Raw genomic sequence first — 22,226 nt, 5'->3', positions numbered from 1 at the left:
GACCTGGTCTGATGACAGATAACCAATATTCAGGACATCTTTTCCCGGAACCATACGTGTTTCTGGAGTGTTGCGAAAATCGTAAAAATTGGTAAAAACCATCGAAAAATCGGCAAAATAATAAAAACAAGAAAAACATACAAAAGTCAGGATTTTTTCTCAAAAAATCGGGATTAAATCACAATTTTTTGAAAAATGAAAAAATTGCTGATTTAATCGTTTCAGCAAAAAAATCGCGATTAAATCGTGATTTTCGCAACACTCCAGAAACACTTGAAAAAATCACGGATTTAATCGTTTCAGCAAAAAAATAGCAGAACCCATACGTGTTTCTGGAGTGTTGCGAAAATCACTATTTTTTTGCTGAAACGATTAAATCTGCGATTTTTTCAAGTGTTTCTAGAGTGTTGCGAAAATCACGATTTAATCGCAAATTTTTTTTGCTGAAACGATTAAATCAGCAACTTTTTCATTTTTCAAAAAATTGTAATTTAATCCCCCGATTTTTTGAGGAAAAAAATCCTAACTTTTGTATGTTTTTTTGTATTTTTTATTTTTTTTATTTTGCCGATTTTTTTGACGTTTTTACCAATTTTTACGATTTTTTCCGATTTTAATCCCAATCCCGATGTTCACAACATTTCTGCAGGTATCAAAACTTCACGCAGAAACAGATCTATCTCCCTTGCCAAAAGACTTCAGCCCCTGTAGGATGAAAAGATAGGGAAGCTTACAAAATTTACCTATAAATGTGCTTGAGTCATGATATCATCACAGATCAATATCATGTGTCAAGGCTCCATCTCAAATCATCACAAGCAGCAAATGTCAGATAAAGAGAAAGTGAGGGGCAGACCCATAAAGTATGGCCTCCTAAAGCGTAGAGCAGTCAAAATATCAGGAGTTTCAAGGAAGCCAAAAAGAAACATAGAACCAGAGAAGCTAATTACGGGATGAAAGAAATTAAAGAACTCCTAAAATAAGCAAGAAATTATTCACCTATCGTATCATATCAGCCAGATCTAAATTTGATCAACAGATCTGGAATCAACATCAGGCCATCAGGGACAAAATGTTTCTGGACCAGGGAGAAATAACACCAATCATAGAAGAGAACCCCAGACTGGATCCAATAGTGGAGCAAAAAGGCATTTTTGTCGATGTAACAGTTCTCTTTTTCCATTCATGGGCCCTTGGCTCATATCACATGGGAATCACATCTGCACTTATAATTACTACTGTATAGAAATCTATATAATCCCATCAGCCATGGTAATGCCAACTTTGCCTAGCAAAAGGAATATTGAGCTTAGGAGCATACAGCAATGTAGGCACGATTCTTAAGCATATTTAACAAGTTTAAAACTGCGTAAAACAATGTGCACAAAATCCATGATCAAAGCATTTTTTCACTTGAAAATGTATACATGTCAATGGCCAGAATGATTATGAAATCTTCATTATCCAATCATAATCACACCTAAGGAAATCTTGAAATCTTTTTGTTTTCATGTGCCTATACACCAGCGACAAAGCATTTCTTAACAGGTAGTCGGCTGATTTTTGTAAGAATTGGCAGCCCAATGAAAGACGGCTATCTAAAGCCTATGGGACTTTGGATTGATGGTGAATGGATGCACGGTTAAGGAACTCCTTGCAATAGGTCAATCATTCAAATCCTCCAATGGTGGTCACACCTGCCTAGCCTAAAATTATCCAAAAACAAAAAGGCATCCATCTAAGTTAACTAATTATAGCTCAATATCAGGCTAGAGTCTCATTCAACATGTTGGAAGTAGGTGTAGATTACTTACAAGCATTATTAGATTAATTATTTTTCCAAATGCAGACAAAACAACTTCAGCAATAAAAAGATATAATTTAATAAACTAAGACCAATTCAAGAAAGAGAAAATGACTTCGAATCAAACATAGAGCCTTCAAGTGATCTCATGCTCAGGTAAACCATCTTATAATCAAGGACCAAGAAATTCTAAAATGTCAGAAAGGAAAATGCCATTCGATGGAGATACTTTTACCCCCGTAAGTGTAAATAGTAAAATATATGAAAGTTCATATAAAGCCATGCTACAAGATTCAGTATATAGTTCTTAGCACTTCAAAATAAGGCACACAAAACCAAAATAGATAGCTACATGCACATTTAAACATGCTTAAGTATATAGCAATAAATATCAACAGCACTAACATACAGAAGGGCAAAATGAAGATATCATCATCACAGCATACAAAAAGTTGTAGAGAAAATGCATATGGCCAATGAATGTGTATACTGTTTACTCAACAATTTATCCAGTTGCAAAATTGACATGTTTTCTGAACCTTAAGCTAAAATTGGCTTAAAGAATTCATTAGTATAAACTCTGACACATTACTATACCTATAAATCAAATTACAATGAACTCTGCAAAAGACAATCCAATAAAAAAGTCCAAATGGAAAAAAATATCCGAGGGATTATTCTTAAGTGAGCCTCTGTGCTGCTTCCTTGGCCACAAGTTTTTCCTTGGCCTTTGTTTTTGCCTGAGATTTGGTTCCCATAATGCCACCTCCCCATTGTCGCCGATACTCATCAAACTTGTCATTGAAGTTAGCCTGCAAGAAGAGTTAATTTATTAATAAACTGTATAATTTTAATTTTAGGTAGCATTTTTGATGAATAAAACATAGTGACTCGTAACAATTTATGCACACCTTTACTGCCTCGACAATCTTGCTAAATTCCATCTTGTCCTCATTCTTCACAGAAGTCAAGCACAAGGTTGTTGTTTTTTTGTGCACAATCTGCAACAACAAATTGCGTTGAGCGGAAGTTCTGCATATTAGTTTCCCATGAAAAGTAATCATATGATACTTGCAATTTGAGCTTCTGTGAACTCTGTCATGCTCAAAAACAATTGTCAATTAACAAAGTTTATAAATATACATACCGATCCAAGACGTGCTTTCCCCTTGACAATTGCATAAGGAATGTTCATTTTTCTACAAAGTGCAGGAAGCCACACTACCAACTCAATTGGATCAACATCATGTGCAATGACTACCAATTGAGCTTTACTCTGCAAGCACACAAATATTCTTTATCATAACTGAGAAGAAAAAATATGTTGGAGGAATACACAACAGTTAACAACCCCAAAAAGCAAGAGCTTTGTTAAAATGCATATTGGAGAAACATGAACAATCACAATTGCAATACCTGCTCAATAAGGTATGTTACATGATTAATTCCATATTTCACAACAATAGGCTTCTTCACTTCAACAGTCTTCCCTTCTGCCTCAGCCTGAGCCTTTTTCAGAAGCCTTTCCTTCTTTGCATCTTTATCTTCCGGCCTATATTTTAGAAGCATTTTGAAAAGGTTGGCAGCTACATTGAAACAGAAAGAGTATAAGCCAAAGGACTCAACCAATACACAATGTCAGAAAACCAGCCTCAGACAGCAGACAATAAAAATACAACTACTCTGATATACATCAATGCTCCAGAGATCATTTCATAATTAAAAGGAAAAAATGACTTGATTCATAATTAAAATACCAAAAATGCTTAAAAGCAGGAAAATTCTACTTCAAGGTGGTCTTGGAAAAATATAATGTTGCTTCACACTGATCTATATTTGAAGACAACGTTACAAAGCATGCACAACAATTATTTCTCATATTTGTCAGACACCAGGCAAAACAAAATTAGATCGTAATCATCAATAAAACCAAACTCATGCGTTACCCAATTAAGTCAACAGAATATAGAATTGACTGAGATACTCTACATTAAGTTACAAAAGCTATTCTGAGTTTGTAACAAAAGCTAGAGTTCCATTAAAATATAAGATGACGTACAGAGTTTCAGTTTTATGGCCTACCCCGCCCCAAAATTCTGCTTGGCCATGGCACTACAATTCTGCTGAGCGTTTTTGACCAAGGTTACTTGGGAGCGGGAGCGACATTTTCAAAAGCTCCCGGTTTGGGAGCGAATCCCAAAGCATTTTTTATATAATATATATTTTTTATATTTTGATGTATATATGTCAAAAAAAACATGTAGAATGGTGAATTAGATATTAAAAAACATAGATTGAACCATATAACAACAATCATCTAGAAATGAGAGTGGGCTTCTGATAGAGTGAGAGGAGCTGCGCGGCGATAGGGTTTCTTGCCCTGCTTCCGTCGTTTGGGTTGTGGCGGTCGGGCCGCCCCTGGTCTGGTGACCCTTCCTTCGCTCTCGTTTTAACATCGTCGACATACCCTTCTGCAGGTGCTGCTATCTGTTGGGGTTTTTGCGCGGAGAATCGTCTGTGGCGGCGCTTCAATCGGCACCTGCTCCCTCCTTTCGGCTCTGTGGTACCTGTCTCGGCGGCCCACTGTCTTGTGCACTGATCAGCTGTGATCCGGGGTCCTCCATCGCACCTATCGGGTGGCTGCGAAGCACCTTATAGGTTTTGGCGGTCCTTTTTTCCGGGCGGCTCTTCTGAGCGGATTTGCTCTGTTTCCTTTGGGCTCTTGACAGCGCGGCGGACCAGGGAAGTTTTTTGGACTTGGGCGTTTCTTGAGCTGAGCCGCGGCGCGGGTGCGAGGGTTTTGTTGGGTTTTTAGATACTCTCCATGGGGGCGAGGTGGCTGCCCTAGCCGCCTCTGCCCCCGGTTTCGACCCGTCTCTGCTTTGTTGGGACCTGATGGGTTCCCTTGCTGAGGCTTTGGGTCTTTTTTTGGCAGCTTGCTGGTTTTCCTCTGCAGTTTATATGGAGCGTTGAGGGATCTGAGGTGTGGAGTCTGTCTCTGCATCGATTCGTGCCGCTTTCATCATGGCTGTACCTGGATGTTTTCTTCTGGTTTCTGAGGTTGTATGGGTGGTATCTTCCCTTGGTTTCTTCGGTTTCAGGAGCAGAGTTTGAGGGGGTGGAGGAGGTCTCCTCCATTTCGTGCCTCTCCTCCTTATCATGGCGGCCATTTCGAATTTTCTGCTCATTACTCAGGAGCTTATGTTTTTTTTCTGTTATTTTTGTTTGGGGATGGGTTGGGGTATCCTCCTGTTGGGGTTTACACACCCATTTACTTGCTACCCTCTCTGAGGGATTTTCGGCATACTTCTCTTGAAGTTATGCTTTTGTAAGTGGTTTACCCACACTACAGCATATGCGTTCAGCATCTACAACATGTAATTTTCTGACTTAATGAAAAATACGAATTCTCTTTCTTCGGAAAAAAACAACAATCATCTAGAAGTTATAATCTTCATCAACCATGTCTACAAGTTAGTAACATAGTAACATACAACATATTGAGTCTCATGATACATCAATCTTAAAGTTTCAAGCTTTCAAAATTCAATATATAACATTTATCATCATTGATCACCAAAGTTGTACTTGTAAGCTAAGTGTAACCATTACAAGTCCAATGTCACATGGCTCGGGTTCAAGTTCGGGTTCGACAATGATTCAGTTCAGATTGAGTTCGAATGTTTTGATGGGGTTCGTGATTAGGTTTGTGTATATATATATATATATATATAAATATATATATATATAATGAATTATAATATAAAATAGTGAGAAATCAACATCAATAAACATCCAAAATGCTAAAACAAGCTTGAGTTGCGACAAGAAGTTATGATTTTTGATCTATGGACTTGGTCAATGGCTATGAGGTTCGATGAGGTTCGTCGAACCTCAAATTTTTTTTAAGGTTCGCCAAAATCCGAACCTCAAGGTTAAAGTTCGACCAACCTTGTGACATAGATTACAACAAATAATATCTAACATGAAACGAAATTAAACAACTTTCAACTTTCATGAAGCATCATATTCATAATTCATTACTAATGAGTTATAACTGCCAACTTCAAACTTCAAACTTAAATTGTCATATATTGTTTACAAAAAATAGCATAATAAATATGAAAGAGTCAATAGTTATAAAAAATACTACAACTAGAAAAGAAAAGTAAATCTATTATCTATTGCTAATGCTTGGGCCTCTTGCCACCACGAGAAATGTCTAATTTTTAGTCTTGCTGGAAAATCAGGATCTTTGTCATTAATATCACCCTCCAAGCATTAACATAAAATAGAAAAAGCATTGCATGTCAAGTCAAGATTTTGTTTGTACAGAATATGCTATCTGACAATTATGCGTGCACCAGTCTTCTCTGCAATCAGGGTCACAGCGGCAAGCAGAAAACAAAAATATCAGAACCATTTCAGATCCTGATCGTACTCCTTTCCGGGAAATCTTTGCTGCAATGGGTGAGATCCTCAGATCCAGTGCAGAACCTCAAGCTATTCCTGGAAAGTAAAATGGGTGTTCCAACAGCCTTTCAGCGTCTCCTTTTTGAAGGTAAACAACTGGAGGATTCCTGTCCCCTGTCTTGTTATAATATTCAATGAAATGCATCCATCACGTTATCCCTTCGTCTGAGAGGGGGAGCTGTTGGTCAGTCTTCTTCTGCTGCTGCTTTTTCCTATAAAGATGTTGTCCATTCTCAGAAACCCAAGGAAAAAGCTTCTCCAATTCAAGCTCCTAAACCTTTCTTAGTGGACAAGCTGGAGGAAACCCCATCCATTGAAATAACACATCCCTTGCTGGATAAGCAACACCAGATATTTGCTGAGTTTGGCATCATCTGCAGGTTTAATGGTCTCTGGCCTCGTACAGCAGATCTGTACCAATGGATTCACGCCAATTGGACCAACAATTGCAAGGTTCTTCTCTGTTCAAAAGGCTTCTTTATAACAGTGTTTGCTGATAGTGAGGACTACCAAAGAGTCTTAACTGAAGGCCCTTGGTTTTGGAACTCGACGGGTCTATTCCTCACCCCGTGGTTCCCAGAGTTCGATCCTTCCACAGCAGTCATCACCAAACTCCCCATTTGGGTCAGACTTCCGAACCTTCCAGCGCATTTATGGAACTTTGTTGTATTTGAAGCTATCGGCAACTCCTTAGGCCGCTACCTCGATACAAACTCCTCAAGAGGGCTAAAAGGAATGTATACCTTCGCCAGAATTTGCGCAGAAATAGACATAAGCAAAGGACTTCCTGACCAGATCACTCTCAAAATAGGAGATTTCCACTGGACTCAGCCCCTGGATTTCGAGAACACAGCCTTCCGCTGCCGTAATTGTCATCTTACAGGGCACCTTCAAAGCTCATGTCCTTCAATGCCATTCCCAAAAAAGAAAGCCAACTCCAAGCCAAAATCCAAAAGTTGGAAACCTCATGATCCTCCCCCAATGGATGTCTTTTCTAGCTCAGATGAAGAGGACGAGGAGGAAGATGAGGAAGTCATGGACGAAATACCAGAACAGGTTTCTCCTTTGGTTCGTCACAAAGAAGCAACAGTCCCGCCCATATCCCAGAAACGAACTCATGAGTCTTCTCCTTCGGATTCAGACAAGGAGCTCTCACCTTCAGCCCAACGCAGTTTACAAATCGTGCAAGACCAACAGTGTCCAAATGGTTGGGTCAAAGTTGGTAACAAGAAATGGAAAAAAGGTCGACCAAATGATTCCACCCTCGCTGTGTAATATCTTCGGTTTTGATCGTGGTCCCTCTTCTCTTGGTTTCTTTCAGTTCAGCTCTATTCTCGTCCTCTCTTCTTTTGGCAGCCGAGGTGGATATTCTATCCTTTCCGGCGGGCCTTTTTGTCTGCAGAGATTTGTTTCAGATCCTTCCAGTTTACCAGTGTCTTTCTCAAGTCCTTTGGTTCTATGCCGCCCTGTGTGGTGTGTTGTCCATTCTTTTTAGTCTTCGGACGCTTGGCCTGTTGTTCAGCGGCCCGCTGGCTGCTGCCGCAGCTATTTTGTATCATATTTTCCTTTTAATATAAAATTCTGACTTACACAAAAAAAAAGTCAAGATTTTTGTTTAAGTGATGCGTACATTTTTTGGAGGATCATGATAGAGGAGTTCAACAACCAATGTCACTAACATCAAGGTACATTGAGGGATTGGTGTTCTTGATTAAATATGAGTTCCATACCCTAATACATGATAAAATCCAATGGAAACATTGCAATTCCCCCAATCCTAAAATCCTGAAAAACTGGTAAGTCTGCTGGATTTTGAATGAAATCTAAAATTCTACTTTCTCCATATGAAACCCAACGAGTTTGGAACCACTCTCAAATATCTTCAGTCATTTCACGGTAATGTTAAAAATTTATGCAAAAGGATCATCCTTTTACTTTAAGAATTTAACATTACCATGAATCTCATATCAATACTAGTGCCATAGGCTTGATCATTAGGCTGCCCCACTCAAAACTTATTTGTTTCTTTGAAAAAAAAAATTGCATTTGGAATATTAATGCAAAAAAGAAAAATGCAAAAAAGACTAAACGCTGCCAAAAAGGCAGGGAGCATTTTTTAGGGAAAGCGCTCCAGAGCCGCCCCCACTCGGAGCGCGAATTAGGAGCGGGAGAGAGGGGGGCGCTCCCCCGCAACCCTGTTTTTGACAAGCTTATTTGGAGACAATACACAGAGCTATAGGCTTGATCATTAGGCTGCCCCACTCAAAACTTATTTGTTTTTTTTGAAAAAAATTGCATTTGGAATATCACTGCAAAAAAATTTGCAAAAAAGACTAAACGCTCCCGAAAAGGCAGGGAGCATTTTTTTATGGAGCACACTCTAGAGCCACTCCCGCTTAATCTACAAAATATAATCAATAAACTGCTAAGCATAAGCATATCTAAATTGATATAAAAATGCCAAATAAGTCCAGAAACAAAACTATGATGTTAAGAAAACCTCACATGCTGCCATGTAATCTAGAGCTATTGCACAAGGATAAAATTAATTTCTTTCTGGTGCTCTTCCAATTCCTTGTTGAAACTCTTAGCCATCTCTCGCAGCTAGCTCCACAGAAAGTCAGTCTTTTGTTCTCGCAATTGAACCTTTGACATGAAGCTCACAAGTTTCCTCTACTAGATATAAGATTGTCTGACGATGAATATAACTGCCTCAAGTTCTACCCACGTTTCAGCAGCTGAAAGGGCAAGAGGGAATGAACCTTGGCACAGATGTAGGAGATCAGTCCTTCAGAAGCTAACAGAGAGGTCAGGAATAGTGGAGGAAGAGAGAATAGCCGCCTAGAAATCTAGGCATAACGGACTCCTTCATATAACACTAGGAAAAACAGTATAAGTGTAGACTAGCTTCACTGCACTCTTTCACCTCTTCCATTCCAATGAGCCCCAAATCAAGAAAGGTGGGCTATCCAATACACCTGGGATATAGATCTGCACAAAGAGTGATAGAACGTGCAGACCATCAGAAGCAGAGTGGCAATGGTGGGACAAGTATGAGCTTTTATAGATTGATAAACAAATAGGCACACCAACGAGACTAGAACCATGTCAGTCGCCACCTGTCCCAGCAAAGGAATTACATGATTGTTTTAGATAGGATATGATCCATTACGGTAAATAATAAATAACGACCAAAAGGATATATTTCCAGGTGTTTTCTCTTAAGTTTTTCCTGTATTATTATGAGTACGAAAGTATCTTGAAAGCTTATTCCCAAGTCAAACTCTACTCGACCCTGCTGATCAGTGATAGGCCACGTTAACATAGTCATAAGTCGGATATTCTGACTACTAATCAAACTCACAGATAGTCAAACTCACCAACAACAAGCCAGGCTCGCATTCCCCGCCAAGGAATGATGCGAATGCGAAAATTAGCTTATATAAGATGTGAACCATTATGACAATGAGATCCATTAAATAAAATACCTAAGATGTGACCCATTGTGACAATGGGATCCATTAAATATGAGACCTAATGCACGTTTTGCTCAGACCTGCTCGGCCACATGTACAGAGCCCCCAAGAGTGATTCTCCGCTGACTAGTCAGATTTGCCAGCACCAAGTCCAACCGCAGAGTGCTTGCAGGTAGGACCCTAACCCGTGATGGGCTTGCAGATTGTTCATTTTCTAACTGCTGGATTGATGCAAAACTAACCGGTGTCTAATAAAAATGCCATAAGCTAAACAAAAACCCTCACTGCTGAGTTCAACTCAAAATCTTGCACTCCAGCTTATAGTTGTTCACGAGCCGAATTTATCAGCATTGCTCTGACGTTAAGGGATTAAATGGGACATTCAAGGAACAAAACTCGGCGTTGCTTGTAGAATTGAGCAACGAATATAGGACCTATGATGATAAGCACTAAAAGATAAGAGCAAGACCTGAGACAAAAACGAACCGGACGGATTACGAGATGGTGGAATGCAAAGCTATTTTGGTTTCCTCTATTTGTTTACTTCCTTTTAGTTTATCCTTACTTTACACACACTCGAAAATAAAATAAAAAATGCGCCCAGCATCATGAACCTACGAAGCAAACGCACCAGAAATGTTACTTTTATGGCAGCAAATACTAGCAAGTTCCTAATCGTTTGTTCATCGTCACATTAAAAGAACCTTGAAAAAAAACACGGGATGCATACTAGGGGCATATTAACCAATATTGGACTAACCGAGATTCTTGTCAAGGGTCTTGGTGAACTGGTTTAAGGCCGGAGGAACCTTCAAACGCTGCTTCAATACCCTCCGCTGCCTCTGGATGCGTACGATCTTCGGCCATTTCACGAATCTGTGCAAATCCTTCTTTGGTGGCAGAGCTCCCCCGATCCCAAACTGCTTGGTCCGCTTTTCAAACAATGGATTAACAACCTTCGGGACCTGCCACGCACACCCACATCAATACAAACCCTAAACATCAATAACCTACTACACCCAAAGCAATGCGAACCCTGAAATGATTTACATGATACGTACTTTTATGCTTCTCTCAAAAATTAAAAGGTATCACAATAACCCAAAAACACGGAAGTCTTGAATCTACTAACCTTCTTCTTCGCAGCAGCCGGAGCCTTAACCCCTCTCTTCGGAGCCTGCAATCAATAGCCGAGCTCAGCAAACATCACAAAGCCCCTGTGGTTACCAATATTAGCTACATGAGGTGAACGAATACATGCTTACCATTGCTGGACTCGATCTGCTTCCTCTCTCTGCCTCTGCTAACTAACCTGGTACCTCCTTACACGCGCATGTCAATAGCAAAGAATTAAGCTGTTTGTTCCTTTTACACAGCCCTTCTCCTAAACCCTGATTCTACAAACCCTTACCACCGCTAGACTAACTACTCTTCTGAGTCCAGGGTCAAATCTCTGACCCTGGGTTAAGTCAGGGCACGATAAATGGTGGGAGACCAATGGGAAAACGATGGTGTTTTCAGATTGTCGTTGGTTAAATTAATTTTATACTAACACAGTTATAATTAGCAATTTGTGGAAGTAAATAATGAGGCAAAATACGTGGACAATAAAATGTAATCAAAGTTTGAGATTCCATATATCTTTTAAAGAATGTGGTAGGAAGTTAAATTTAAAAAGAAAGTTATATTAATCGTTTGAGATTTCATATATCTTCTAAAGAATATAGTAGGAAGTTAAATTTAAAAAGAAAGTTACATTAAGCATAAATGTTCAAGAATCATGGTAATTTTTGCAATCATATTGTACATGGTTAAGGAGTTTTATTTGGGGTATTTTAAAATGAGATGAATTAAATTATGAAAAAAAAAACAAAAAAACTATAGCAAAGCAGTGTTACCTTATAGCTAGTTATTCCCTCTAAGGGTTTTTTTGGGAATTTTTTTTTGTCTATTGTGGATGGTTTTGTTTTTTTAATCAAGTAGAAAATCAAGAAACTTAAGGAAAAAATAATGGTAATATCTTAGTGGTTTTTCAAATTTGTTGTGAAAAACTATTCCAATGGAATAGTTATAGCAATTTATAGATCGCATTCAACATTGTTCAATAAAAGCTCAAACACAAAGGTTGAGTTCTTAGCTTTATGGAACTTTCTTCATTTTGAAAGCTAGTGGGGAGTATCCAAATTAGAGGTCATGGATGACTCTAAATTGGTGATAGATTGGACATTTAAAAATGTTGTGGTGGATAATGTATGTCTTGCCCCCCTTCTTTAGGAAATCCAAAATATTATTCTATTATTTGCTATGTTACTCTTTCAAGCATAACTACAAAAGTTAAATCAGAAGGTAGATGAATTATCGTAGGAAGCTTTGGAATTATAGCCTAGTTGTTTTGGTTTGTATGAGTATTAGGATAGCTAGGAGATGGAAATCATGGAGTTCCATTTCTAGTTATGATTATTTGCAGCTCATCATTTTCAATCTCTTTGTGGAAATACTTGTTTTGTCAATAAAAATGGTGAATATAAATTTGTCTTAATTATAGTGGTTATTTAGGCTCTGAGGGAAGTGGCTCTTTAGATGTTGAATTTTGACGAGTCCTCTAATAGTAAAATGTATATTATCCATATTTATATAAATACAAACTTTTTAGTTTAGAGTGTGTGTTTTATTCCTTTCTATTCTACATTCAAGATGAGAAAGATTAACTTTTAGATTATCATATTCCCAAATTGAATTTTGACACCACTCAAAATCTCCAATATTAAACACTTTGTATTGATATATGGAATTCTTATATTTATGCAAATATGAAATCATAGATATGATATTATTAATATTTTCAAAATTAAAAATAAAAATCAAATTATAAAAGAAATAAATTTAACAAAATTATAAATAATTTATAATGTGTCAAAAAAAATATTCAAAAATAAATAAATGACTTATATAAACAATTTTGTATATAATATAAAAATGACATTTAAATATTACCCAAGAAAAGGAAAACATATATTTAAAAAATAATATTACAAGTTATATGATATATAACAAAAACATTTATAATGTGCTTTCAGCTTTGAAAAGAGGAGAAAGATTAATTTTCACATTCTCATCTTCTCAAATTAGATTTTTATACCACTCAATCAATTATTTTATGCAACTTGGAGGGTTTTTCCATTCCTCTTGACAATCTTCTCAACGATTGAAGTTTAGACATTGTTTCATCATCCCACACATCATGGGGTCCTACTATGTTCTCTACCTTCTAACACTCCAATAGCTCCAACCTCTAACTCTCTTAGTTCATTGCACCCCCATACTTTAATGTCCCTTAAATTGGGTAGCTTCTTCAATACCAATCTTCTCAACAACGAAAGTATGTATGAACAAATGTTGAAGTTAGGGCATTATTCTATCATTGATCACACTAGAGGATCCCACTATACTTTCAAAATTGTATAGTTGAAGAAACCTCTAGTCCTTTAACATTGGAAGACCACCACTATCAAGTTCCAGTGCTTTAAAGTTCTTTATATGAGATAATTTATTCGTTCCCAATCTCTTCATTTTACCACGAGAACATATATCTATATCTTTGAGTTTGGGCATTGTTTCTTCACTTGACGATCTCGCCATTCTTTCTAATTTTCTTAGATCATGAAGTTTCAAGCTCTTCAACATTGGGAAGCCCTTGTCCACAATTCCATTCCCAATTTTGCACACAAGAAGCTCCCTAAGTTGGGCACAATGCCACAAGTCTAAAACTCTTAAGTTTTGAAACTAAGAAATGTAGATGGGTAAACTTACCCCCTCATAAACCTAGTGGGGGATTTTCCAACTTCTTCAATTTAGAAAGGAAAAATATGCTCCTCCACCATTGGATAGAAGCCAATAGCAATTCTCCCCACTACTGATTTGGTAACCTAGTTATGCTAGATTTTCCTACTATATAAATATATATAAATAACATTTTTAATTATATGTTATTCAAGACTATAAACCTTTGGGTGACAACTCAACTTTGGCATGCCATTAGCGATAAAACATAAATGACTATGAATTTTTTAGCTACAAGCACATCACAATACATGATTGTTTGTTATTTAAATAGTATCATTGTTATCACAATCTAATCATAATATTATTATCACAATGTATAATAATGAGAAATTGATATGGTGCTTCAAATTTCCTATGTTTCTTTGTAATTGAACTAGTGTTAAGATCTATAGTTTCATCGTCCAATAATTCTAGTAACCTTAGCTATTTTCTTTATTTTAAAAATATTAAAATATACAATTAATTATCAACATTCTCATCACTAAATTTAAATTTAATATTTGAAACATCAAAATTAACATTCTAATCACTCAATTTAAATTTAATATTTGAAACATTAATCGTAATCTGGCTATTGTCCTAATTTTCTTAAAATAAGATTGCAAAATGATAATAAGATATTTGCAATGGTAGCACAATTAAAATAGACATTGTTTATAGACTCATATTTCACCAACATTTATTTATGTTTTCTAGAATGTGCAATATATCCATCTTTGATTTTAATTTCATTTGAAGTTATGTTTATATGTGTATCTCTTTTTATTTAATATTTAATTAAGATCCTCCCTAATTACCATCACACTAGTGAGAAATCACTGTGTAAAAGAAACATAATTCCAATTGTCGTTAGTCCCAACATTTTAACATTCTTGAGTGGATTAAAAGCAAAATCAACTCTTCCAGATCCCAGTGTCCACCCATTTTTCTAGAAACTGTTGAAAGACAACATATACTACATGCGACAAGACAAGCATTAAGTTGAATTGCTCATTGATTATTAGTAATTTACTTAACATCACCTAGTAAATCTCTTGCAAAACGACTTTTAATGAAGTTCACTTCTTTGCAGAATACTCTCTTGCTCCAAATATAGTAGAACCAATCCTTACATTTGTGCTTCCCATTTTAATCGCTTGTTCGAAGTCTCCTAACATGCCCATTGACAGTTCATATTGATCCTCTGATATTCCAAGAGCTTTACAAACTTCAATTCTGCAACCTGACAATGCCTCAAAATTCTCGAGTCTAGATGAGTAGTCTAACTTTCCTATCGTCATCAAGCCTGAGAATTCCAAATTAGGGCACTGAAACTTGACATGTTTTGCATGTTTTGCAAGTTCTGCACATGTTGACTTGTACCCAAAAAAAAATAGTGGCCTCCAACCAATACTTGATAAAGCACGATCAATGAAGGTAGTTTGCAACCTTGGAGCTATCCACACTTTCCACCATATACAAGTTGGGTACACCAACTATACCAACCTCTGCCTTGTTGCTTTGAAGGTGCCTAATGAAATGCCATTGGATATTTGTGGGAAGCTCTGGTGCCTTGTCCAGGAGCTCCTGCACATAGTTTTCCTTGAAATGACGATGGCTAGTGTCATAAACTTCCATGATCAGCAACAATGGTTCTGTCTTGCTCACTACAATAACCCTCACTTGAGACGCTTGTCTGTCGGATCTTTCAACAGCTTGTTGGACGCGACGCAAGACAGTGTGCAGAGCCAGGGTTGTTGCACCCTCCAGTGACATTGTTGATCCGGATTTAAACAGGAACGCAACAAATTACAGAGATAACCATATACACAAAGATGCAGCGGAAATAATACTTCATTTCATTAATGGAAAATACTGAAATATGCTTACAAACAGAAATGGCAATAAACTAGCTAGGGCGATGGTAGCTTATCTCTGAGAAGAGATGTGATGGCTACATGCCTCTGAACTGTGTTACAATGAGGCTCGAAGGCCTATTTATTGTTGAGAAACAATGGACAACCCTTAACATTCCAAAACCTAACCCTAGGAGATGAAACGCCAAACTGTGGGCCCCGTTTGGGTAAATTGGTACATCAACTTCCCGGGGTCGTAACTTTGGCATACGATCTCTGTTTGACGCGTACAATAGCTCGTTAGAAAGATCTATCCGAGCACTACCACTTTGGGAAGGGCAACATCGGTCCATGGACCCATGTTGCCCCCAGATTTCCCAAAAAACGTCGTTTAGGGCCTCAAAACGGCTCCGGAAGTTCAGGACCCGAAAAACTGCTAAAAATAGTAAGTTGTGCTACAATTAAGGAAACTGAAAATGCTGAGAAAGACAATGGTGGGGGTCCAGGTGGACTTGGCAGGTGGCCACCAATATCCACCTGGATCATTCCTCCCCCCTTAGGAAGCAATGGTCCCCATTGCGTTGAGCTCCTCCATGAGATGAGGAAACTTCTGCTGAACTTGTTCCCTGGTGAGCCACTTGCCCTGCTGAAGGAGTTGGCCCGCTTTGACAACTCGATACAGTTGGATATTCTGTTGGCGAGTGTTCTTGATCTGTGTGTCCATGATCCGATCAGTTGCAGCTTGTTCCATGCAATCTGGATTTAATTCTGTGGGTTTGAGCTGTTCTGCAATGTCGGATGTGTCTAGCAATGGTGGAAAGTATGGCCGAAGGCGGTCCACATTAAATACTGGGTGCAGGCCAAGGAATGGGGGAATGCTGAGCTCAAATGCATTGTCTCCCATAGCCTTAGTAATGGTGTAAGGACCATATCGGAGTGGTCTCAATTTTCGATAGGCTCCAGTAAGGCGTTCCTTTTGCAAATGCAACCAGACTTTGTCGCCCACCTGAAACTTGTGTGGCACCCGATGTTGATCATGTCGCTGCTTGTACTTGGCATTTGATTTCTCAAGAATGTCATGGACCTGCTGGCGAATATGTTGGATGCGCTCAATGAAGCTGGTGGCCTTATCTGTTTCGGACTGGACATGAGCTGAATTCATGTGAGTAGCTGCAAGTGGCATGGCCACATCAATGGGGCATAGTGGCTGGAATCCCAAACCCACCTGAAAAGGGCTATGGCCAGTGGAGCTGTGAAGAGCTCGGTTGTAGCTGTGCTGAACGTAGGGGAGGCTCTCGTCCCATGTGCGTGGATGCTTTGAGTTATACATGCGCAGAATGTGCACAATCATCCTATTGACAACCTCTGTCTGGCCATCAGTTTGAGGATGGAAGGCTGTGGACTTCGTGAGTTTGGTGTCCAGCATTGACCAGAGACTGGACCAAAAGGTGCTGAGAAACCGACTGTCCCGATCTGAGATGATAGACTGTGGGATCCCAAAGTGCACCCACACTCGTTCAAAGAAGAGTTTAGCAGTGGCTTCTGCTGTGATATTCTTCTTGCAGGCCATCATAATGGCCATCTTTGAGAACCTGTCGACGACCACAAAAACACAGTCATTTCCATGCTTAGTGGAAGGAAGGCCTGACATGTAATCCATGGAGATGGATTCCCAAGGTCGACTAGGGGTAGGCAACGGGGTATAGAGGCCTTGCTTCTTAATGGTCGGTTTGGCAATGGCACAGGCAGTACATGATCGGATGTACTTCCCAACATCCTGTCGAAGATTCGGCCAATAGAAATAGTTTTGCAGTACTGCCACTGTTTTCTCGACCCCGAAATGCCCAGCAGCCCGACTGTAGTGTGCTTCCCAAATCATCTTGGCACGCTCGCTTGAAGGAACACAAAGGTGACCGAGGTGGCATAATAGGGCATCCTGGAGGTGAAAATCTGCAACTTGCCGACCCTCCAAGAGTGTCTGGTATGTGTGGCCGAATTCTGGGTCGCTTTTGTAGAGAAGTGGCCAATCAGAAGTCTCGTGCCCGCAAGAGTTGAGCACGGTGGTTAGCGCCATGATCGGTGGTCGACTGAGGCAATCTGCAACATTATTGGTGCTGCCCTTTTTATACTTGATATTCAAGTGAAACTGTTGCAGGTATGTAGACCACTTCTGATGGCGATCATTCTGCAATTTCCCTTGGGTCTGTATGAACTGCAGAGGTCGGTGGTCTGTGTGGATGACCGTTTCCTTCCCCAAAATGTAATGCTTCCATTGTCGGCAGGCCTGTACAATGGAATACATCTCTTTATCATAAGTGGGGTACTTCCGGACTGTGTCTGAAAGTGTTTCACTGTGATATGCCACTGGATGTCCATGTTGAGTAAGGACTGCCCCAATAGCATAGTCAGAGGCATCTGTCTCGACCTCAAATGGTTGTTGTAAATCTGGTAACGCGAGCACTGGTGCCGTGCAGAGGCGATCCTTCAACTCCCTGAATGCCTTCTGTTGAGATTCAGACCAAAAGAATTTTGCTTTCGCCCCGCCCTTGGTGACTTGACTCAAGGGCCAAGAAATATGAGAAAATCCCAACACAAACCTGCGGTAGAAGTTGGCAAGACCTAGAAAGCTGCGGAGCTCTGTTAGAGTGGTTGGAGAGGGCCAATCCCGAATGACTTGGACCTTGGCTGGATCGACATGCACCCCCTGTTCATCAATGATGTATCCCAGATACTGAACCTCGGTCATGCCAAAAGTGCATTTCTCCAAATTGGCACATAGCTTGTGTTGCCGCAGTGTTTGGAGAACCTGTCGGATGTGGTGGAGGTGCTCTTCCCAACTCTGGCTGAAGATCAGAATGTCATCCAAGTATACTACTACAAAGGAGTTGGTGAATGGCCGCAAGATGTCATCCATTAGCCTCATAAAGGTTGCAGGAGCATTCGTCAATCCGAAAGGCATGACCAACCATTCGAAGAGGCCCTCCTTGGATTTGAAGGCAGTCTTCCACACATCTGAGGGTTCAATTGGTACCTGGTGATATCCTGACTTCAGATCGATCTTGCTGAAATATTTCGCCCCCTTTAGTTGGTCTAGGAGGTCATCAATCCGCGGGATCGGGTACCTATTACGGACAGTGATCTTGTTCAGTGCCCGATAGTCAATACAGAGTCTCCACGTCCCATCCTTCTTCTGTACCAACACTATCGGGCTCCCACAGGGCGAAGAACTCGGACGGATGTGACCTTTCTGCAGGAGCTCCTGAATCTGTCTCTTGATTTCATTGTTCTCCAGAACGGAGCGCCGATAAATTGGTCCATTGGGTAGCGGCGCACCTGGGGTCAGATCGATGGAGTGCTTGACTTGACAGTGCAGAGGAACCCCTGCCGGGGAGGTGAAGATGTCTTCGTACTCCTCCACAATCTTGTCCATCTGTAGCTGCCGTGCAGAGGAACCCCGTTTGGAGGCCGCGGCCACTGTCTTCTTCTTCCCTTGAGGGCGTATCATCAGGAAAACAAATTTCCTGGTTTTGGAAATGATCTTACTGCATTGTTTTGCAGTAATCAAAGAGATGGCGGCAGGTGGTGCTACCTCTGGTATCCTGAACAACTTATTTCCCAATGTAATAATAACAGCACGGGGCCTTGATTCATACACAGCATGTCGCTTCCACAAGTATGGTTGTCCTAGTAATACATCACAAACTTCAAGGGGAGCAATGTCACACAATACCTCATCCGTGAAGGGCTTGATGTTGTATGGAAGGCGACACTGCTGGCTCACGCGAAGATCTCGCCCTTGGTGAAGCCACCCAATGGTGTATGGTTGTGGATGTGCTGTGGTCGGTAAGCCCAACCGCTTCACGACCTCTGCCGAAATGAGGTTCTTTTGACTCCCGCTATCAACAATGAACTGTATCGGGGAGCCCTTTACCCACATCTGGGAGTGGAAGAGACGCTCCTCCTCCTCTGGATCTTCGGGTTCATTTTTCTGGATCTTTGCGGTAGCAACAGTGGCGCTGGGATCCGCATCAATGATCTGCTTCCCTTTTTCATACCCCTTATCGGGTTCTGACTCAGAGTCGGAACATGCATCTGATTCTGAAACCTTTAGCTCAGCCACCAGTGACTGCTTGGCCCGACACTCACTTGTGTTGTGAGTGGAGCTCTTATGGAACTCGCACCATTTTCCAGTGTCCTTTCTCGGCTTCGCGGCGTTGCTCTTTGCTTGCAGCTTCGGCTGGTTGTCTTGGGCTGTCCCGCCTTGGCTTTGTCCTTTGTTCTGTGGTTTAGGGGCACCTTTCCCCTGCTTTGGATTCGCAGATCCAAAGTCTCGCTTCTTTTGTTTAAACTTCTGCTCGACCTTGACGGCATACCGGTATGCTGCGCCGAGCGAGGGGATGTTTAAGAACTGTATTTCTTCCTGGATGTACTTGTGCAGGCAGCCACGGTATTTGAGTATCAAATGTTGCTCCGAATCCTTGATACCCAACTTTGTGCGAAGGGTATGGAAAAGATTGGTGAACTCCGGCACGTCTTGGTCCCTTCCCTGCCGCAGCGTGGTCCACTTTATGTATTCATCCTCATAGCTTCCGACAGGGTAGTACTGCTCCTTGATGGCATCCCGGAATGAATCCCAGGTGGGTGCGGCTGAAAACAGTGAGCCAGTACTTTCATCCTTCTGCTCGCAGTAGGTTTCCCACCAGTCCTTGACGTGGGGGGCTGCTTTGAGAAGAGCAAAAACAATCTTTTCCCGACTCGAAAATTCATGAACAGAAAAATAACCCTCTAGCAGATTTAACCATTTATCTACGGCATCGGCGTCTATCTGACCCTCGAATATGGGGATTTCAAAATTAACTTGTACCTTAAAGGGTGTGGTGTTTCCAGAGGAGCTACTGGAAGCCGATGCGCCGCTTCTGGGTAGCCGCTGAAGGATCTGCGCAAAGCTGTCCATCATCGCGTTCCGTTGTCGCTCGAGCGCTTCTTCGAGCAAGATTTTGATGGGATCTCCTGCCCCCTCGTCTTTCTTCTCGTCCGCCATGGGAGGCCGTCGGGATTTGCGAGGCTGGTCTTGCAAAGGTTCAACCAGTTCAAGCCCTAACTCCTTATATCCCGACCTTGTTGGGGACATGCAAAGAAAAACAGAGAAAAAGCAGACCGCTCTGATACCACTGATCCGGATTTAAACAGGAACGCAACAAATTACAGAGATAACCATATACACAAAGATGCAGCGGAAATAATACTTCATTTCATTAATGGAAAATACTGAAATATGCTTACAAACAGAAATGGCAATAAACTAGCTAGGGCGATGGTAGCTTATCTCTGAGAAGAGATGTGATGGCTACATGCCTCTGAACTGTGTTACAATGAGGCTCGAAGGCCTATTTATTGTTGAGAAACAATGGACAACCCTTAACATTCCAAAACCTAACCCTAGGAGATGAAACGCCAAACTGTGGGCCCCGTTTGGGTAAATTGGTACATCAACTTCCCGGGGTCGTAACTTTGGCATACGATCTCTGTTTGACGCGTACAATAGCTCGTTAGAAAGATCTATCCGAGCACTACCACTTTGGGAAGGGCAACATTGGTCCATGGACCCATGTTGCCCCCAGATTTCCCAAAAAACGTCGTTTAGGGCCTCAAAACGGCTCCGGAAGTTCAGGACCCGAAAAACTGCTAAAAATAGTAAGTTGTGCTACAATTAAGGAAACTGAAAATGCTGAGAAAGACAATGGTGGGGGTCCAGGTGGACTTGGCAGGTGGCCACCAATATCCACCTGGATCAATTGTTGCTTTCAAAAGAAATGAAAATAATTACTCCACAAGGTCTTGGCTGAAAAGTAAATCTAGGAAATAATATTTGTCTATGAAAATTCCATGGGTCAACACGTCAAAGCTCACCACCCAGTTAAGAAAGTCGTTGTCTCCCTCCCTATTGTCCAATAAGTGGAGAAAAATCTTTCGTCCAACAATGGGATCAAAAGGAAAAAAATAAAATAACGTGGCAACCAACATGTACACATGTTATTGCATTTACCAATACATAGACATGATCTATGTTACCAGAAAAGAAAAATGAACAACAGAAAAGCGCCTAATTCAAGTCTCTAGTTTCTAGTGCATTTCTCTCAAGTTCCCAACCAGAAAATGGAAACGGGTGCAAGCAAGAGGTTTCTTGAGCGGTTAAAGCGCCTAATTCAAGTCTCTAGTTTCTAGTGCATTTTTCTCAAGTTCCCAACCAGAAAATGGAAACGGGTGCAAGCAAGAGGTTTCTTGAGCTGTTTGTGAAGTAGCTTTTTTTTGTAAGTTTGGTAGGATTTTTTTCCAGTTTGTGAAGTAATTTTTTTTAAGCTTGGTAGGACTCTTCTTTTTCACATGTCTACTATTCACCAGGGAGGTAGCACAAGATTTTAACCTAAGACTTCCAGGGTCGCACAAGATTTGAACCTAAAATTTCCAATTCGGTGAGTCTTCATTTCCAAGACCACTGCCACTTGAGTTACCTCAAGCGAACTACTAAAAATAACCCTCTTAAAAGCTACTTCTGATAACATAAATCAGGATTGCTAGACACATGTGTAAATCTGCTACAACAATCTCTTCAATCACCTTCTGTTTCATATTTCTCCAAAATCGTCCTTCGACAAGTCGCAGCAACAACCGATGCAGGGCGAGGTTTCTATTCTGAGACGTAATGGAAACCAGGAAATTACTTAGAGGGTTTCTATAACAGCTTTGAGTATGTTCACCTTTTGAACTTATGGCTTTCTTTGGTGTTTATTGCAG

At 40.3% G+C, this 22,226-nt stretch overlaps 1 protein-coding gene and 1 pseudogene across 1 annotated transcript; both read right to left on the bottom strand.

Moving 5' to 3' along the window:
* Positions 1-2,274: 2,274 nt before the first annotated feature.
* LOC149234733 (large ribosomal subunit protein eL8y-like) lies at positions 2,275-11,161 on the bottom strand. The gene is made up of 7 exons (XM_089371918.1): positions 11,019-11,161; positions 10,886-10,930; positions 10,514-10,718; positions 3,221-3,390; positions 2,952-3,080; positions 2,716-2,805; positions 2,275-2,616 (listed from the first exon to the last, which is right to left on the bottom strand). The coding sequence occupies exons 1-7, from the start codon at positions 11,019-11,021 to the stop codon at positions 2,485-2,487; spliced, it is 774 nt and encodes a 257-aa protein (XP_089228044.1). The 5' UTR covers positions 11,022-11,161; the 3' UTR covers positions 2,275-2,484.
* A 3,466-nt stretch (positions 11,162-14,627) lies between these two features.
* LOC149234732 (uncharacterized) lies at positions 14,628-15,351 on the bottom strand (annotated as a pseudogene).
* Positions 15,352-22,226: the final 6,875 nt, after the last annotated feature.

Source organism: Pinus tabuliformis, chromosome 8 (assembly GCF_031772625.1).
Source record: "Pinus tabuliformis cultivar Carrire ecotype Pingquan chromosome 8, CPIR1, whole genome shotgun sequence".
NCBI classification, from domain to species: Eukaryota; Viridiplantae; Streptophyta; class Pinopsida; order Pinales; family Pinaceae; genus Pinus; species Pinus tabuliformis.
This window is presented reverse-complemented; position numbering and strand designations above follow the sequence as displayed.

Coding starts and splice junctions, on each gene's coding strand:
- LOC149234733 (XM_089371918.1), bottom strand. Junction 3,391..10,513: donor GACCCTTGACAAGAATCTCG/GTTAGTCCAATA, acceptor GTTTCAATGTAG/CTGCCAACCTTTTCAAAATG. Junction 2,806..2,951: donor GGAAAGCACGTCTTGGATCG/GTATGTATATTT, acceptor TTGTTGTTGCAG/ATTGTGCACAAAAAAACAAC.